Source organism: Aplysia californica, unplaced genomic scaffold, assembly GCF_000002075.1.
Source record: "Aplysia californica isolate F4 #8 unplaced genomic scaffold, AplCal3.0 scaffold00252, whole genome shotgun sequence".
NCBI lineage: Eukaryota > Metazoa > Mollusca > Gastropoda > Aplysiida > Aplysiidae > Aplysia > Aplysia californica.
The window spans coordinates 563,305-584,181 of NW_004797522.1; the positions used below are offsets into that span (position 1 = coordinate 563,305).

The following is a 20,877-nucleotide window of genomic DNA, read 5'->3' on the forward strand; positions in this document are numbered from 1 at the left end:
AAATCAATTTTTCCTTGGCATTGCTAAGAATTATGTGTTTTTATTTGGACACAAAAGGGTTGAACAAAAAACAAAAAAATTTGATTAAAATTGTGAAACTGGTGGGAAAATGCCTGTATCTTTGTTGACGAGCGACTGATTTCACCACGATGCCTCACATATCACTCTGGTCTTTTCCCATCACTCTCATCCTCCAACTCATTTTAACTTTATTATTTTAGGTGTATATTTTAACTTTTTTCTTCTCCTTTCTCTTCTTTTTCTTCAGAAGCTTTTTTGTCCAGTTCCTCTTTAAAATCACTCAGCAGGTCCAAATCCATCTGATTAAATTTTTCCACTAGATGTTCAGGCACCTCCACTTTATGTAAATCCTCCATTCCCTGCTGTGGTTCATCAGATATAAGCACATCGATGAGATTTCTACATGCCACTTTGGTCTTGGGATCTTTCTCCCATCTGTCCAGCTCTCGAAGGATGACATAAGCGTTCTTCTCCTTGATCAGCAACCGGCCTTGCTTTGTGCTGCACAACTGCAAAAGAAGGACAAACATTGGCTCTGTACTGCATTTATATTATTGAAATTCAAGGACAAACAGGCAGCCAACGTATGTGGTGTTATGATTAAACTGTCAGTGTCAGCTGTTGCTTGTAAAATGGGGTTCTATTGGCAAGAGGGAAAAGTTTGGATTTTTATTTAGTATAAAAAGCGTTAGTCTGTTGGGAAGTTGTATTAGTATCAGCTCGGACAGGCGGGGTTGAAGCGGCCTATGACCTAAATGATCTTTACTGTGTTGATGGGGGAGTAAAAGAAAGTACAGGGGAGTACGCTTTAAAATAAATCTGAAGGACCAACGAATTTGCCATGTGTTCGATTCAGAGTGATTGGTCAAACAAAACAGGAAGAAAAAAATATGGGCTTTAAAAAATTTTCTTTCAGTTTACCACTGTTTTCAGATAATCCCTATTCAACTTAAGCCAACCCCACTGTAGTTAACTGAATAGGAACATGCATTAACAGCCACACTGAGTATGATTGAGTACATTCGAATAAAAAAAGATATCAAAGCAGCACACTACCAGAGCGGATTTTTTTTCTTGATATCAATACAATTTGATAGCTGACTACCAGTACCATCCAACTATATAATTTCCCTCTATGTTTTACTAGGTATGGAACCAGTTTAGTAATTAAACGGTCATTTTTAGCACACTCATTGCACTCTTAGGGCTCAGTGAAAGAATAAAAAAAATCCTTAGATTAGGAAATTTAAAGACAAGATGTTAAAACGTCAGTTTTAAAAAGAGCTTTAATTTTGTTTTGTATGACACGAACACAACTCACTTACTTTGTCCAGAGACTCACCTAGAAAGTAGCTTTCATGACACCGATTCTTACAGAAAGAGTACGGAGTACTTTGTTACAACAGGATTGTAATTGTTGGATTGTATTGGCAATCAAATTTTATCGATATCTTTTTCCCACTGAGGTCTAGCATTCCCCATCTCTTACAAGTCAAAATAATTGGGATACCAATAAAGGTATAAACAGACCTACAGAATAGCATATTTCTTGCACCTGTTCACGGCCTTTGGTATATAATATATATATTATATATATTCTATATCTTTACAAGAAAGTTTTACTTCAAGGGTGGTTGGCAAGTGCTCTGGGGTGGTTTGCTCATTCTTTCCTATCAAACATCTATCCTTATCTCTCCACCTTTTTTTTGAGTCTGTTACCTCTTGTAACACTAACACCTCTAATCTTCAGCACTTACATGACCTAAAATTGTGTTGCAAGTGCTGTAATACACTTACTAAAACTAAGTTTCACTTCTCCATGGGTTTCTTTGCATCCATCCCCTCACACATCAATACAAAGAAAGACCCATTTTCACTTCTCCATGGGTTTCTTTAAATGCCCTCATACATAAATTTGATACAAAGAAACACTCATTCCTTTAATTACCTGAGTGACAGCCTCAATAAGCATTGTTCTCAGATCTGGGTCAGCCTCCCTCTCTTTGTCTGGTGGCAAAAACTGCAGGTCCACAGGGAGTCTCTCCATATCATCATCATCGAACTCTTCCCCTCCAGCCAGAGGCAGTAACAGTCGAGGCAAAATGTCCACTTCCTCACTCAAGAGCCATGCATGATACTCTGTTGAGAAGAATAACTGTAGTCTGTCATGTTTATTTTTAGACAAAGAGAGGCACGTTGGCTAAATAATACACGTCGTAATGGTAACTTAAGTTATAGCAGGGGAAAATAAGAAGGATGACAGAGTATGATAACAAACAAGCTGGCAGGAAAATTAAACGTGAGTAATATCACCATGAACCACACAAACGACATTCCAAATGTGACGTGTGAATTGAAAACTTTCACTGATTATAAATTAAAAGAAGTACAGTGGAAACCATACATAACAGGCCTGAAAATAAAAGTGATCCGGTAATAACAGGGATTTTTTAAATCCCCGATCTTTATTACTTTTTGTCTCTATTAAAAGTTATCGGCAATAACAGGGCCTTATCGGAGCCCAATTGGTTATAGCAAGGACAAACACTCATTAACAATGTGTAAAAAGTAAGAGCGAGAGAGAGAAAGAGAGAGAGAGAAAGAGAGAGAGAGAGAGAAAGAGAGACAGACAGAGAGAAACGCAGTTATATGGAGCAAGCCCATTCAAACCATACCACTGCAAGCACCCACAACGGCTGAAGCGAGAGAGGGCTGCAGTGCGCTGCAGACTTCAATCTAGCCCTACTACACACATGCGTAATATGTCATGTGCATGCCTGCCACATGGTACTTGTGGCAAGGGAAACAGCCCATGAATAAATACAGCTGGATTAGTCCACAATGGTTATTTCCCTTGATTTCAGATTTAACAGTGATCTGATATAACAGGACCTTTTCTCTGGTCCCACCATCCCTGTTATTATATCAGGTTTCCACTGTACATCATGGACCAGAACCAACTGAGAGGGAATACCAAAACAATTTGTGATGTTTAATTTGACTTTTTTAATTGCCTTTTCAGAGTCTCTGATTGCTTGCCATTTCAACAATGCTATGATGTCATCTTCATATATATATTTTTTTTTATATTGAAGGTTAAATAGGGTACCATGATTATATCAGTCTGCACCCTCTACCCACAGGCTCCTGTTTACAACACACAGCACAGTTCAGGATTGGCTTAGCTAAAGTTTGACTACTGCACTGTCATCATCATTCACATTATAAAACTAGTATCCCTATACACTGGTATGCATTGGTCTAGTGATGCAAGAATGGTAATCTAAACTAAGTTGGTCACACTGCCTTCGGTTTGTTGTGGCATATTGTTGCTACGAAGCGGTTTACATAGTCTTCCTTTTCTTGTAAACTTCATTGATTATCTCGGCCTTTAATTCGAGTCAGAAGCATAAAATTTCCTTATATTTTGTTTTTCTTGGATGCCATATTTTCCTCGGTCTTGTTGCTTGTGCTATCGTACCGGATGTCTACTGTAGAACTGGTGAAGTGGATGCATGCGTATGTCTAAACATTAACGATCACAATTCAGTGAATCAGGAATCACACACAGTACTACACGCTCTCCTCTTCTTTTACTTTTTGGCTTAGCCTAGGCTAGAGGGCTATGGCACATGTCTCTCCTCACCATCTCTCTGTCTACCGTCTGCCCCACCTCACTCATCACTGGACCGGCCAATCATAATGCTGCACTGCTGACTGTCTGTTTGAAGCCCGCCAACAGCCCCCCCAGCCCAGGTACAGCTTGCTCGATCTCTCCCGTTGTATCCAAGTTCGGGCCTTTCCTTGCCCCGTTACACCCAAGCACAGGTAATTCAAGTAATTGAGTTTAATAAGAGAAAAAAAGGGGGAATCCGCTGAGGTTCCACTGCAGGGATGTTCTAATAAAAACTGAAAGAGGTAGAGAACAAATTTTATACATCTAGTAAAATTTCCCACAGGTATTTCATTCCCATTTTCAAGAACTCTACGCTGTCAACAATCCATGTCATTTTCATTTGAGCAACGTCTAAACCAAAAAAAACATGGTAAAATTGAAGAAAATCAGGCAGTCCCCCCACAATTCGGTTTTAACTGATTCCACAGTATGGAGAAAGACTGCTGAGAGAGAGAGAGAGAGAGAGAGAGAGAGAGAGAGAGAGAGAGAGAGAGAGATCTGAGAGAGAGAGAGAGAAGAGATGTGTGCGTGTGTGTGTGCGTGTGTGTGTGTGTGTGTGTGTGTGTGTGTTTGTGTGTGTGTGTATGAGCGTGTACAATTTTATGAAGCTTACCATATTCAAAGCAACAGTTCTTCAATGTCCCCACTATTCCTCCTCTCCGGATTGTTGAGTCAGCATACTCTGTGAAAGGCAGAAGCTTCTGTATGATGCAACGATCTTTGTCCATGATTATTTTTCTTATGCCAGGAACCTGTGTCAGATTCGATAAGATGAGTCCCAGGTAATGTAGAGTAGCATTTTTATTGAAATTCACTTTACACAGTACATTCACCACATTTTCCATTGTCACCTTCGAGTTGGCTTCAAGAATTTGACAGGCTAATTTGCTAGCACAGCCTGCAATCCTTGTTGTATTAGCTATTATGCTTGATGCTTGGTCAGCAAATTCAAAATCTGGCTTGAGCATCTTGTGAAGCAAGTCATAAATAAAAGTGGTTTCTGTATTCATTAGTTTCCAAGCAATCTTCTCATCTGCAGTTAAATTAATCAATGTTAAAAATGCATCCCTGGAAATATCCTTTTCTTTGTCACACGTCAAAGAAGCAATGGCCTTCAGAAACTTGTCCCCTTCTGCTATGAAATCTCTTCCTTCCTTTGAGCCTGTCAGTTCCAGAAAGTAACGTATGGCTACAGACTTCAAGTCTCCCCGAGCCTCAAGGGTTAAAAACGGGAGCAGTTCCTTCTCCAGATGTAATTTGGTGGCTTGATCTAAAGCCATGATGGATATGACGTCAGCAAAAATTAATTCAACAAAAATATCTTTTCGATGAACAATGGAACACTTGGGGTGAACTTGTTACAAGCTACACCAAAAAATATACACTGTGCCACCTCTGAAAATTAGTGAAACGCAGACTATGAAGAAGTAGAAGTAGACACCCCCATGTGTGTTTGTTTACATCGCCATTGTATCATTGTACCTTCAATAGACATAGTTTCGAAGTAAATTTAGATCTAGCTCCTTGATCTAGATCTATACATTGAAATAGCCTAGATTTACGAAGAAGGGGAAAGTCAAATTAATTTAACCATTCAATAGATTTACTCAAGTTTGTATCCTTTTTGTGGAGAAATGATAGAGTTATGTTTTTGAGATTGTTCTTTTAAATTCGAAAGATATTTTCACACAGGCTCTGAAACTTCTTAACCTCTCGATACTGAGCCGGTAATAAAGATATTCACGATACCTAGACACCAAAATCTAGGCCTCTTGATTACCTTACTATGAAAAGAAATCAGAGTATCGATATTTTTTCTACCAACTTTCGATTTTGATTTTGCTTCATTCACTTTTGTCATTCTACCTCTACCCAAGGAGATTAAAAGTACTCATTTTGTTGAACAGTAACAATGTCAAAGAAGATCACGACACCGCTGCAGCTTTACAAACACTTACTTCGCTGTGTTCAGCAACTTCCACCCGAAGCCCAGCCTTATTATAAGCATAATATACGTCAAGTAGGTGGAGACTAAATGTATAATTAAATAGTAGTATAGTATAGACTATGACTAAGTATAGACTATTATAATTATACTAGATATCTAGATCTTGATCTAGTATAACTCTTGTAGGATCCTCTCACTCTGTGTGAGCATCAAATAAAGAGTATTTCTGTATGTTTATCTGTTAATGGTTTTAGATATAATATGCTCCCATTTTTCTACTTTCGAGTTTGAGAAAAATAAGATGAAAATCCATTTATCTGTTTTTAAAAAATCACACGGCGTTCGAATGGCTCTGCCATGCTTCGAATAGCTGTGAATAGTGCAAAAATCATGAATGTCAAATAGTAATGTCGATGGGCACAGCTCTACTTTCTGTTTCCGACATTTTATGGTGCATAATATCTGAATATCATTACATTGAGTCTGTCCCCCCCCCCTCCTTTCAATGCCTTTGCATTCTTAACCGCAGTCGGGGAATCCTTCACAGTACAGTCACGTGTTGTCTCATTATCAGCCCAAGTGACCCCCCACTCCCAAAGGGAGGTCACTAGAATATCAAGGCAATTCCTGCGTCCCTTCCTCCCTTTGCAAACCCGCAGTGGGTCGGGGGGATATAAATAGACCCACTGCTTCGTCTGCAGAAGGTGCAACCCCCTCAAAGGCGGAGTGTCGCACACGGACCCCAACCCTCTGGGATCCGTGTGCGACACTCACTTTGGTGTATATCTTCCTCTTCTCCTTCCTTCTTTCTTTCTTCTTCTATCTTTTCTCCCACCGCTGACCTCAAGTGCAGTAAAAAGAGAGGTCACGCTTCCCACAGAGTGGGCGCCTCGTTGACCGTGAGGTGCGACCCATGCGGAGGGAAAACGGGTACCTGGCGGTTGAGGTGAGATCAGTCCACGGACTGTCCCTCGCCAACACACCTCTTTGGCCCAGGTTTTCCTCTTAGACGGGAGGGTGGCACGGCCCATGCCACTCAATCGGTTGAGTGCTGAAACCCCATCAAGCCCTGGGTCAATCTTGATGGGAGGGTCTTGTACTTTCTCGTTGAGAGTATAGCTCCGGGGTAGCCCTGGCACAGTTCTGGTCATCTTAGCAATGTGTCCCCTTGTTGGGCTCCGTGGCGGGCGGGGAGCCCCGGAGTAGAATCAACCATAAATTTCATATGGAATCCAAATTTAAAAAAGACCCTTCCCCAGCTCCCAACGTTAAGAAAAAGTCTCGGCTCGCAGAAGCGGGTGCGGCCGCCGAGCCGAGCAAAAACTCAAAAACAGGAAAAAGAACCTTTACCGTTGCTTCTTTCCTCCCTTCTCCTAGGGAGCTTCTGAAGCAGCCGTACGTGGCCATCAGCTGCAAAGAAAACGCACAGAAGGAGATCACTGATCTGAATCTGTTAAAGACGGGAGATGCACTACGACAGGTTCTGGGATACATTCCTACGAATGTCCAGAAGCTGTCCTCTGGTGTACTCCTCATCAAGTGCGGAACTGAAGACGAAGTGACCAAATTCCTGGATACCACGACCTTCGACGGTATTCCATATAGGTCCGACCGCTACCAGAAATTTAACCGCTCGAAGGGCGTCGTTCGCAGCCATGAGCTGAAAGGCTGCTCCATGGAAGAAATTGTGGAGCACTGTGAGGGAGTGGTCGAAGCCTGCCAGATTACTCTTCGGCGGGGGGAGACTACTATTGAAACGAACACGATTGTCCTCACTTTCGAATCGTGTCGCCCTCCAGCCACGGTTCGGGCATCTTTCTTGGTACTCGACGTACGACCCTATGTGCCGAACCCTCTGCGCTGTTTCAAGTGTCAGTAGTTCGGCCATAGCCAGTCACGGTGCCGTCACGCAGCCGTGTGTCCACGTTGTGGAAAGACCGGGCATCCTGAGAAGGAATGCAAGGCTAGTCCTTGTTGTCCCAATTGCCACGGCCAGTACACAGCTTTCAGCAAGGAGTGCCCGACTTGGCTCCAAGAACGCGCCATCCAAGAATACAAGGCGCGAAATGGCTGCTCCTTCCAGGAGGCCCGTAAGGTTGTCTGCCCGCCAATCACAACCCCAGTCATTGGCTTGGCCGGTCATATTCAAAGGCAGCCCAGGTGGTCACGAGGTCGGCAAGTAATTCTACTGCCGACCTCCCAAAGCCCGCGGTCAACAGGCAAGTCACTGTGCCTAAGAACAAAAAGCCCGCTACTTTCCCTGTGGCAACCCCCTTTGAGGTGCCACTCTCTAACCGCTATAGGGTTCTAGGGGAGGACGGGGAGGACTCTTCCTCCGCCCCCTCTTCTCCCCCTCACCCCTCTTCTATCCCTTTTTCTTCTTCTCCTCCTTCTTCCACCTCACAGCCCATCCCTCTGATGGAGTGTGAGATGGGCCTTCTCCCCTCCCCCAGCCCCCTCCCCTCCCCCAGCCCCCTCCCCCTCCCCCCCCCCTTTTTCAGCCCCCTCGGTCTGCTCCACCTCCCCCTACCCCTCCAGCAGACAAACCCCTGCATATGGAGGAAGACAGCTCCGACCCCCCTCCCCGGCCTGACCCCGGGAAGGGCGGAGTCTGTCACTCCTCCAAATCCCCCACTAGACCGCCTTCCAATCCAGGATGGCAACCTAGAAAACACTCTGCCTCCCCCGCAAGGAGGAGTCAGAGTGTTTCTTCGAAGCCGGGGCCTTTGAACTCCAAAATAAAAACTAAAAATTCATAATGGCGGTCCTGCAGTGGAATGCGACCTTCCATTGCAGAATTGCAACATTTACAGGTCACACTGTGCCCACGGGTGGCCTGTATTCAAGAAACAAAATTCGCCCTGGCTTCAACCATAGACTTAAGAGGATTTACTGCGTACCATCACATTCACACGGAGAACCAGATTGCTTCCGGTGGTACCACCATCTACACCGACAACAACACACTCCACAGACAAATACATCTTAAGACGACCCTCCAGGCTATTGCCGTACGGGTCACCCTGCACAGACCAATCACGATCTGCTCAGTTTATATCCCACCAAATTACCCCCTCAAAATAACCCAACTAAATGACTTAAAGGCTCAGCTTCCAAAACCCTTTATTTTGCTAGGTGATTTCAATGCCCACAGCCCCCTTTGGGGAGACAAACCTATAGACCAGAAAGGAAAAATAATAGAAAACTTTTTATTTCAAAATAACATCTGTCTCTTAAATGATAAATCCCCAACTTACAGAAACAGAGCCACTTATGGCACTTCATCCCTTGACCTCACCTTTTGTACCCCTGACCTAGTCCCAGATCTTGAATGGTCTGTGCTGGATGACCGTACGGACCATTTCCCAATTCTCCTCAAAAACAATAGCCTCCAAAACGACCCGATCCCAGAACGCTTCAACTTCAAAAAAGCAGACTGGGACGGGTTTGCCAATCAATGTTCCCAGATTTTTAATCCCAATTTCGACCTCAACTACAATAAATTCCACGAAAAGCTTTTAGAAATATGCCACAAACACATACCAAAAACAAAAACAAAACCCTGGAGGAACAAGATCTGGTTCTCTTGGGAATGTGAGGATGCAGTAAAGAAAAAGAAGGCAGCGTATCGAAAGGCCGTCAACAACACCACCACAGAAAACAAGATAAACTATTTAAAGGCTCGAACTGTGGCACATAGATGCCTCAGGGAGAGCAAAAGACAGTCATTCCAAAAATACATCTCCAAAATCAACAGCCAGACACCACTCAACCAAGTTTTCAAAATTGCTAAAAAAATTCTTAGGTAGACGCACAGACACCATTCGGCACGTCTAGAGGCCGGATGGAACCACAGCTGAAACACAAGTAGACATCGCAAACACAATAGCTACATCTCTCGCCAAAAACTCATCCCCAGCAAACTACAACACCACTTTTCAAAACATCAAAACTAACAGAGAAAAACAACACCTATACTTCCACTCAAACAACACTGAAACCTACAACGCAGACTTCACAATAGACGAACTAACATCGTGCATCTCGGACCTGGGCGATACAGCCCCAGGACCGGATGACATCCACAACCAGATCCTTAGACATTTACCCTCAGAAACACCCACACTCCTACTGTACATATACAACGACATGTGGCGGTCGCACTCCTTTCCGGAGTCTTGGCGTCTTGCCACTGTCATTCCAATACCCAAACCAAACAAAGACCACACACACCCATCCAATTACAGACCAATAGCACTAACGAGCTGTCTCTGCAAACTGATTGAAAAAATGATTCACAGGCGACTCATGTGGTTTCTGGAAACGACGGGCTCGCTGAGCGGTCTCCAGTGCGGATTCAGGAAAACTCGATCCACTCTGGGTCACCTGGTCTGCCTGGAGACATTTATACGCGAGACGTTCGCTGAAAGAGGCCACATGATCACCATCTTTTTTTACCTAGAAAAAGCCTTCGACACAACCTGGAAGTACGGCATTCTTCGAGACCTGCATGCACTCGGCATACGCGGTCACCTCCCTGCCTTCATTGGCAACTTCCTGAAGAACCGCTCCTTCCAGGTTCGTATCGGATCCTCCCTTTCAGACCCCTACCAACAGGAGGAAGGAGTCCCCCAGGGGAGCATCCTTTCTCCTCTCCTATTCGAAATTATAATAAATTCCATTGTGAAAACCCTCCAAAACAGCATAGACAGCTCGTTATACGTTGACGACTTTTTGATATGCTGCCGCTCAAAAAATCCTCATTTAAGATCTATGGAAAGGCAGCTGCAAACGCAGCTGCACAAACTCGAAACGTGGGCAAACAATAGCGGTTTCAAGTTCTCCCCGTCAAAGACGGTTGCAGTACACTTCTGCCGAACAGGCAGACGTGTGCTGTGGCCGGATTTGACACTATACGGGGAAAGGATTCCCGTCCAGGACCAAGCTCGTTTCCTCGGCGTCATTTTTGACAAAAAACTCACATTCATACCACACATCAAAGACCTTCGTATGAGGTGCCAGAAAGCGCTAAACACTTTGAAAATTCTATCGCATCTGGAGTGGGGCGGGGACTCGAAACACCTTCTCCACTTGTACATCTCCCTTGTCCGGTCCAGGCTTGACTACGGCTGTCAAGTCTACGGATCGGCAAAACCACACATCTTAAAAATACTAGATCCAATACAAAACCAAGGACTCCGCCTCGCTCTGGGGGCTTTCCGCACTTCTCCGGTGGAGAGCCTCCAGGCCGAGGCCAACATACCACCACTCTCACTCAGACGCACACAACTCTCACTACAATACGCAGTTAAACAGAGCTCAACAGTTGCGAGCGCCGTAAAACCTTATACTACTGAAACTACTGAAACCCAGAAACCAGAAACAGATTCCAAAACAACGAAAAACTCATCAAACCCTTCGGCCTCAGAATCCTTGAGGACCTCAAAAACTTACACTTTTCCAAACAAGACATCCAACAAATTATTTTCCCCGACCTCCCTCCGTGTCACCTCACCAAGGCAAAAGTAGATTTACAGCTGACCACACACAACAAAGAAAGCACAACCACCAAAACTTTTAAAGCAGAATACAAAAAACTAAAAGATAAATACCCCGGTGCGGAGCTCATCTTCACGGATGTCTCCAAAAAAGACAATGAAGTGAGCGCCGCAGCCCTATCTTCCAACAGTACACACCAGAGGAGACTCCATCCTGAAGCCTCCATTTTCTCTGCGGAGGCCACCTTCATTGACATGGCACTGGACTCCGTAGAAAACTCTCCAAACAAATCTTTCCTAATCCTTTCTGACTCTCTGTCTTGCATCACCTCACTCACAAACTACACACTCCTACATCCAAAAATAGTTAGGCTACAACAGAAAATTCATACACTATCCGTAACAGGAAAAAACATCATGTTTGCATGGATACCTAGCCATGTGGGCATCCGAGGAAACGAGCAGGTAGACGACCTGACGAAGAAAGCTTCATCCCTTCTGCTGGGGATCAACGACAAATACTCTCCCACAGACTGACTTTAGAAATAAAGTAAAAAAGTACACCTCCAGTCTGTGGGAGAGCCACTGGGAAAACCAGAAAAATTATAAACTATATGAAATAAAACCCAAACTAGAACAGTGAAATCCTTCGGACCTCTCCAGAAGAGACGAAGTCATTTTTACTCGATTGCGCATCAGACACACGGCCCTGACCCACAAATACCTCCTACAAGGAGATGAGAAGCCGTTCTGTGTCGGATGTGACACAGATTTTACCATTAGACACATCTTAACCGAATGTCTGGACTTTGGAGAGATCCGAAGGAAATATTATAAATGCAAGAAATTGCAAGACATTTTCTCCGTCGTTGTTCCCAGCAGAATTTTGAATTTTATCAAGGCCATTGGCCTTTATGGCAAATTGTAAAGTGAAATCGTACTATTAAAATTGTTTATTGTTAATTATAAGAGTTGTTTTAAATTGGAAATATATTTACACTGAATTTTAATATTTTAGCATTTTAAAGTCAAATAGTTAACCAATCGTGCAGTGAACTTTTGCGAAAGTAAACAACTTGTGTTTCGCGTGCTCATATGACCTTACGCAGTTGCGAGCGCCGTAAATCCCTATACTACTACTGAAGTAGAGAAACCTTAAATAACCTCAATGGCTTCTAGTTCTAGGGCTCCTTTCCGCAGTTCCCTCCTGTTGCAGTGCTGCGGCAGCCTGTAATCCCATAAACATGGATTACATCGATAACTTTCTATTAACAAAGATCGTTCATAACAAGATAGTTCACTCGGCCGAAAAGTGTCCGTGCATTGGTTCAGATGGTGGTGTAGTCTTTGTTTTTAAAGCTCTCTTTCGTTTCTCCAGAAGAAGAATAGGAATAGCTCAGTTTGTTAGGTTCGCTTTTATTGTTTTTCTCACAAAACTGTTCAGAAAGTCCGCACTTTTTCGAAGAGGGCGCCCCTGGATTTTGAGTGTCAACATGAATACGTGACTCAGCCTTGTTGTGATTGGCTGCAAACCACCCAATCGCACAACTCGCAGGCCTGATAACAATTCACACGTTTGTTTTTGCAGGTCACCGACCGAGTCGATCGGATTGTACCACGATGGCCGCTTTCCGCCCTCAATTTGTCAAGCCCTGACTATCAAATCGGCTCGACCCAATCGCGCTAGTGGGCTCCTCCTTTTAGGGGGCTCTCATGGCCTAGAGGTTAAGGTGTTCACCTCTCATTCAAAGGTCTCAGATTCGAATCCGGGCAGCAACCGCAAACATTTTCTTCTCAAAATTGTCACCTTTCACCTCCTTTCCTGCTTTCTAGCAATGTTCTGTCGTCTGCTTTCATCTCCATTTTCTGTCCTCACCCGCTCACCTCCTTTGCCCCCTCCTTTGGGCTCCTGACTCTTTCTGCAGCTTTTCTACTGCTACTCCTGGGCTCCTTCTTACTGCTGTCTTTCAGCCACACACCTGATCTTCTGGTAGGAAAGAGCTACTCCTAGCCTTCTCGGACAAGGGCGAAAAATCTCGGAGGACCTGTGTGCTAGTTGCGCCCGTTAAAGATCCCTTGGTGGTCGGAAGCCGATAAGAGTAGGCTTTGGCAGCCACCCGGGCAAAATTCAAAATTTCCTACAGACTAAAAATGTTTAATGTGTCCCCCGCGCTCATGCAATTGCGAGCACCGTAAAACACAAAAACAATATAAAACTATTAATATTAAGGTAATAATTCTAGATTAGATCCGATCTTCAAGGAAAAATTATCCAGTCAGGGCCTTTACGTGCTTGGTTTGCTTGTTCACCAGCATTTTTCAACAAAATATGTTAAAATCATGAGAATGTATTTTCCCCCGACAAAACAGCCTATATTTGGCAACAACGCTTAAAGGGTTAGATCACGTGTCATAATTTAAACAAAAGCTTTCATGACGTGCCTTGCAAGAGTGATTGTGTGTTATGTTTTCTTGTACACAGGTGTTTTTTCCTCTTTCTCTCTGTGTGTGATAGGGATTTAAAAGCCACAATGATGAAAATGACGAGGAAAGAATCAAACAGATTGTGGAACGTGCTGTGGAGGATGCAGAGTGGGTGCTGCAAAAGGTACAGCAGATAAAAGTTTCTTTACTCTGTACTTACTTTACTTTACTTTTTCATCCTCTGTCTTTCATTTGTGATGTTATGTTTTCTTGACACCCTCGCTCCACCTTTTGCGTGTCCTTCCTCTTCCTTTTTAGCCTGAGTGCTTGGTGTTGTAGGCTCTCGACTCTGGCTGGTCAGGTGACATGCGTAACAGGTGGCCAAACCATTTTATCCTCTGTCTTTCTACTTTACTCTGTAATTTGACTTTAAATTTCATTCCCTGATTGCTGTGTGGGTGGTTGGTGCCACTGGTACATCCTTCTTCTTTTCTTTCCCTCAGTTGTTTTTAACTGTTTGTCTCCCTTTTTCACTGCTCGACTGTTATAATATTGTGCCAGTGTACTTCTTTTTAAACAGTTCAGACTTAAAAACCTGATTTTGTGTATTTCATTTTTTGTCTTGGCATGCTTTATACCAGTGGGCCGACTGTAATATCATGATTAGATGCCAGGGATAGAGGCTAAAGTTGCAAATAGTATTTGTACCTTGAGTAGGTATGAGTATGACTTTTTTTTAGGATGGGGATGGGAATAAAATCAAGGGTTAGTTCGCTTAACTCGTAGATGTCGATTTTACTGACAATTCCTGATTTCTAAAATCGTCCTGTGTCTACCCTACATATAAAATAAGTCTTGATACAAGATGTGTTCCACAATATGATCCAACAATTTTGATCCCATAAGCAAGTTTCCACGGTTTCATAGCCAGTTTATAATAATAATGATAATTGCAATTATTATATAGAGAGGGCATATCCACGCTCTCCAGCATGCTTTCTATGCGCTTTCAATTTCTAAGAATACTCAGGAACATTCTCAGCTTCCTTGGAAGCATACTAGGCAAGCTGGGAGTTAACGCTCTCAAATGCTAACAAACTTGAAAAACCTTCTGCTGGGTACCCATTCCACCAGGGTGAATTGAGGAAAATTCATGTAAAGTGCCTTTACCAAGGACACAATGCTGGGCCCCTGATGGGATTCAAACCCACAACATTTTCTCAAAAGACCGATTACTTTTCTCTTCGATAGCGCTTTGCCATCGTGGACAATTAGAAGAATATTTGTTGTTCCTCCTTCCATACCCGCTGAACTTTTTCAGTTATTGAATTGATTACAGAAAATGCAAACTACGTAAATCGAATGACATATAAATTATCAGATCAATGCAGATTTTGAAAGGTTGATCTGCCTAGAAAGGGTGGGTTTTTTTTGTTTATTTTTGTTGTTTTGTGGGTTTTTTAATTATGAAAAGTGAACTTTCTTTGTAAGGTCTGAATTATTTTCCTTGTATGTTGCTGTGTAATTGCAGTCTGTTGAGATGTCGAGGACCGGTCTCAGAGTGAAGGATAGAACTTTGCAGCGAAAGTTTTTGTTTTATACACTCGTGGGTCCAAGAAGGCTTAAGATGATACAGTAAAGTGCCTTGTGGTCATTGCAACTGACATATTTTCTTTCGTAATGACTTGATTTACTATATGCATCTTTACGAAAAATGGAATGTAGATAATGACGAAACACACTATAGTTTTTTGTGATGGAGCAATACCCATGTAAGCAATACTTTATCGTTTAATTCTGTTTTTTAATTTGCTTTTGTTTTTTTCTCTCTCCGCTGGTTCGCTTTTGGTAGATTGCTTTTCAGAGCAGATACATTTTTTTAACATATCCCAATACATTTATTGTCATACTGAAGTAATAATGAATTTTGCTCCTTTTCAGTATGCTGAGAAGAAAACGTGATCTTTGTGGGTGGTCGACAGTTCAAGATGTTGTGAAGTTTTGCTTTGACCCTTAGACAGTGAGCCAAGGCTGTCTTTCCATTCTGTGGTTCTGCAGAGTTTTGCCAGTGTGATGATATTTGATGTGTTGTTCTTCATACTGCAGTGAATTAACAGACTTCTAAGATGGATGACAGATTTGCCAGCGTGATGATTTTGTGTTGTTCATACAGCAGTGAATTTACGAAATTGTGACATTGATGGCACTTTTGCCAGCGTGATGATATTTCTTGTTGTGTTGCTCTTCATATCCCACCTATGGTCTCACAGTCTTGTTTGTTTAAGTGAAAAGAAGCACATCATAATAATAATCATCAAGTACAGGAAAGAGATAGACAAACAGACAGAAACACAAGAGTGACAGGAGAAGGACAGATCAGTGGTGTTCTCCATCCACCTGTATTTTCAGTCAAACTTGACACCATAATCATCATCTTGCACCCAGTGAATTCACTTCTGAAATGAATGTTTACTGGAGCTTTAGTTATGGAGATTTCTGTGTTAACAAAGAGGACTTGGAAGGAGCTTACACTAGATTGAATAAATAAGCTACAAAGTTAAGTGTCAAGTCTGAAAACTCTTACTTGTGAGGTGGAGGGACCTCTGTGCGTGCTTATGGAGTCATGCTAGAGAAAGCTGTTTTAAAAAAAGGAAAGACTTTTTTTTGTAACCACAGGAATGAATAGGAGTCTGGTAAAAACTGAAATTACAGTCAAAATTATTCAAGACAGCCACCCATTGTCTAGAAAAGTGATTGTCTTAGATAGATAGTGCTCATTCATGCAAGTGATTGTCTTGGATGAGTAGCCGTTAGAGCAGGTTTGACTGTATATATTTTTCGGTACTCATAACTATATGAAATGTCTATAGTGCAGTAAAAAATTTGGGCCGCAATTTATCCTCAAATGGCTTTTTAACCGTTGAATCCGTATCATCCAAACTTTGCACAGCAGTTTATATCAATATGTCTTTACTCTATCATATTTTTCACAACAATTAAGACTAGATTTTAAAAAACTCTTCTTCTGAAATTTATATAGAATACTATAAAATCTATATCATGCTGAAAACGGAACTGTTCACAGCACTTTCCGCTTCCCTGACACATTTTGCATACACATATGGCCTGCACCACAGCTCACCAATTACCCTTTTTAACTGCAAGACTATTTACAAGAAATTTAATTTATAGTGAACACTTTTTTGCACTAAAGGTTCTTAAAACATGCGTTCAATAAACATAACCTTGCGATTTTACAAAAAACCTACGGACTTGCTTTTAAAAGTGATATTGTCCCTGATGTAAACCTTTTAAAATCTGTAGAAACCACCCACTGGGATTTTTTATTAGTACTTATTAAGGAATTTTCTAGAATAGAGCTTAAATGTGGGTACAAAAATATTGATCTTTTAAAACAAATTGGTACAAGTCATTGTGCAAAAGCTGGAGTTCATGTTCGATAGTTGAGGAAATATTGGACAATAAGTAAGTTGTGCCACAAATATTTTGACCGCACTATAGTTCTGTTTCTGAACGATTTAAAAACTCCCCAAAATATGACAAGTTATGGTCATTGTGATGATTATTGTAATGTTAACCAAGACTTGTTCACATGCTGAACTGGTCTGCACAGCAAGTTTTGCTCGGAGTTAGCAGACCTTTTTGTTCAGTAGTTGCATTTACATGTCCACTTTGTCTTCTTACTTTTGTTTTACTATGAGTCTCAGTATATATTATTATAATATGTAATACAATTTTACTATTTTTTACTTGTTCTTCCTTTGCACAGATTATACTAGGTAACGTAAACACGGCCTCGCGGGCACTCGTGGCCCAAATTATACTGACATGCCATAATTTTATTCCAGGAAGTGACAGCATGTGCTGTGCGTAAAATAGACATTAGTCGTGGTCTCGTCATTGCTCAGGGTTCCCATCTGGTAGTTGTGCAGTCTGCTGGTCTACTAACATAACTACAGTCTATCATGCAGATAGTGACATCGATGGGACACGGAAATCTTTTTGTTATATATATGAATCTCGTTTTGTACATGTTTTAAATACAGAGAATATATATATATACATGTAAATGTAAGAACTATTTCAGAACGTAAAATCTGTTTGTTATGTGCATGCTAGGCTGTAGTTGGCCTACTGTATAGTGTGGCTTGTGTGAATCTCATGCAGTCTAGTCTACAGGCACCAAGATCTGTCTAGAAATAACCATCATATGTAATGACACGATGGAGTAAGGTGCTTGTCAATTTTTGGGCATATGGAGTTATTGGATTCTAAAATCTTAAAGCTTGTTCAATTGTCTTGCTTTCAATGAAAATATTATACATCTATCTTCAATAGAAGTAAAGATATTTGCGTTTGAAGAAGATGGAGTCTCTTGGTTTCAGAGGTAAAATTAGAGAGAAAATGGCTGCCAAGCTTTGGTGACTTCCAAAGATTGAGAGTCCTTGAAAACTGTAAATTTAAATTTTGTGTTTCTTTGTTCAACATTTTTCAGTAAAAGCCCACTCAGCAGTGTGTTTTTAAATGGACATAAAAGGTGTTGAGCCACAAAATAAGAATTCAATACAAATTGCCAAACGGGAAGAAAAATGTTGTTTCCTTTGATTTCATTTAAATTTATTTTGATGAGCGCCTCTTTACCCAACGATGCCTAACATATATATGTGGTTGTACTTTTGCTGTACTGTACACTTTTGTGTGTGGTTATCTCCAAGATCCTGTTATTCATTGTTTATAAATTAAGTGACTCGGGGGTTTAGCTGCGGAAAAGGTTTTCTCATGTCGGTTGACCAGTCATGTTCATGTATGATTTTTGTGGTTTCAGCAAAGTGCTCTAAATTCAAACTGCCATATGCTTTGGGTTGTTGGGTGTTTTTTAAGTTTGGTTTTACGTAAAGAGAAGCATATCAAGTCAATAATGGTCGTATATAGAACAGGGAAGAAACAAGACAGATAGAAACAAGAGAGGGAAAGAAAAGAAATAAGACCTTCCAGTGGTGCCTTTCAATCACTGGTGTGTATTTGAACTGGCCTAAACTCTAAGGACAATTTATAAGGAATGTGTTTTTATGCAATTATTTCATGCTTTGCATCAATTTTCTTGGGATTTTGAATGTACCATGAGGTTTGATCTAGCTCATTGCCTCTGTAAAGTTTATTCAGGCTATTTTCAACTTCCCTCGGCATGAAATCTCTATTTAACACTGAGAAATTATGTGGTCCCATAAAGTCTGTGTTATCATGGTTTTACTCTATTTGCATTTTGCCAGCATATTACAAGAGAACCAAAATTGCCGTTTTGACTGTCCCCGTCATTTTATGCAAGAAAAATTCTGAAATTATGTGAAAATTTGAAATTACGCGATTCTGTTAATTTTAACAAAGAAGGATAAAGGAAAATAATCAGAAATTATTCAAAAATTATCAAATTTGGCTAAATTATGCTGGGTGCATAAAACCACAGGGACAGTCTATGTTAAGGGTTGAAGATGGAGTTCGTATGATGAGATTCACTTCACTCACTCTGCTTACTGCTTGATAATTGGTAGGGTATTGTACACAGTGCAGAAAGTAAATGCCCACTGCACGTGCAGATTATGTGCGCTTCGCTTTATTTTTAGTGTCACTACATGTAATATATTACACTTATAGGCCTAATGCTTGTGCCTTTGCCCCCTTTGAGCCCCCTGGACCCTGCGTCCAGTGCTAGCTATCTTGGGTCGACTGCGTAGATTTACACCAAATCGTGTGTTCGCCATTCAGATGTGTGAAGATAGCGGACGTTAATGTGTGCTCTCAGGTCTGTAGGACCAAGAACTTGCAAGTTCACTGTAATTGTCATTGAGTAGTGAGGTTAATTTTTAAAAAGTTGATTATTATTGTTGTCATGCAGAGGTTTAGGGATATTGCCTTTGTGAGCATGTTTTTTTTCATACATATACATTGCACTTGTACATTGTTTAAGTACAAATTTATGATGTATGGTTCACGCATAATAGTACAGCATTAGTGTATGGTGCGTGCGTGTGTGTTTGATTGTGTCCACACGTACAAGTGAGAAAGAAAGAACGAATGAATGAATAAAACTTCCAAGCACAAATTAGTTAAGTGATAAGAGTCTCAAATAAAACCAAAGGTGAAATTCATCCCTGTGACTTGTTTTCTTTTTGTATGCTGAAATGTGGTGGTATTGATGATGAATGCTCCACAAGAATGAGTGGTAAGTGGTAACAAAAGCAGCTCTCGTTCATTGGACCCACTATACACTTCAGTTTTTTCAAACTGGCAAACTACTTGTATCTTATTTATCAAGGGGATAATAAATCCTTGAGCCAGTGGGTGGTTGGTGGATGCCACTGGTAGGTCCTACTTTTTTACTTTCCCTCTGTTGTTTCTGTCTGTCTTCCTTTTTTCCTGCATTAAATGACCAATATTGTGTCGATGTGCTCTCTTTACTCGAACAAATAAACAAAGATCTCAACCACATAAATTTTTCTCTTCCTGGTAAGTAAGAATACTGGGTAAGGTTAAAATTGAGTTTGAGAATTACCCATTTTCTAAAATCATATGATGTGGCACAAAGGGAATGAGTACATCTATGAGTTACAGTACAGAGTTGATTTACTCTACAAATCCCTGTGAGGATGAGTTAATTTTATTTTACTATAAAAGTAAAAGTAAAATGGTATATGAGAATTTTAAAAGTGAATCAATACTAGATCTATAACTTGCTGTGAAATCTTCACTTGCTATAGTTCTGAAATCCTGAAAATTTTGGAATCCTGAAATTTCAATGTATACAGGCTTCCCACCCAACTGGGAAAATGGGAAAAAGCCAGGAATTTTTTTTTCAGATTTTGTGGTGGGGAAAATGTAATGAAAATTAATGAAAATGAAAATTAGCGGAAAAATTCAGGAAATAGGAATCAGGGATGTAGCCTACGTTACAATGCCATGTGCAGTGTGCACAGAACCCTTGTAGTCACTCAGTACATGTACCACTATGCCCTTGAAAAAAAAACATCAGTTGCGGCAAAGCCAGGAGTAAGGCCATGAATAATTAGACAAGGTGTTGAAAAATTCCAGCGCTTTTGCATTTGGGGGGGGGGGGGGGGGCGACTTAGTGAACTTAGTCAATGAGAGAATTAAAAGATTTAGTGGATCTAATTTGATACTTAAAGCAATCAGCTGTGGCGGGCGTGCAGCATGTTGTGTAGCGATGTACACGATTCAGGATCAAAGGTTTATGACGCGTCCCGTCAGTTTCTTTGCTTTTTGCAAGAGTCAAG

The 20,877-nt window shown here is 41.3% G+C and overlaps 1 protein-coding gene across 1 annotated transcript; it reads right to left on the reverse strand.

The window, feature by feature from the left end:
• Window positions 1-208: 208 nt before the first annotated feature.
• Window positions 209-5,197, reverse strand: LOC101861735 (protein HGH1 homolog). Its single transcript, XM_005100579.3, has 3 exons — window positions 4,311-5,197; window positions 1,970-2,160; window positions 209-530 (listed from the first exon to the last, which is right to left on the reverse strand). Exons 1-3 carry the CDS (start codon window positions 4,975-4,977, stop codon window positions 231-233), a joined length of 1,158 nt encoding a protein of 385 aa, XP_005100636.1. The 5' UTR covers window positions 4,978-5,197; the 3' UTR covers window positions 209-230.
• Between the last annotated feature and the right edge of the window lie 15,680 nt (window positions 5,198-20,877).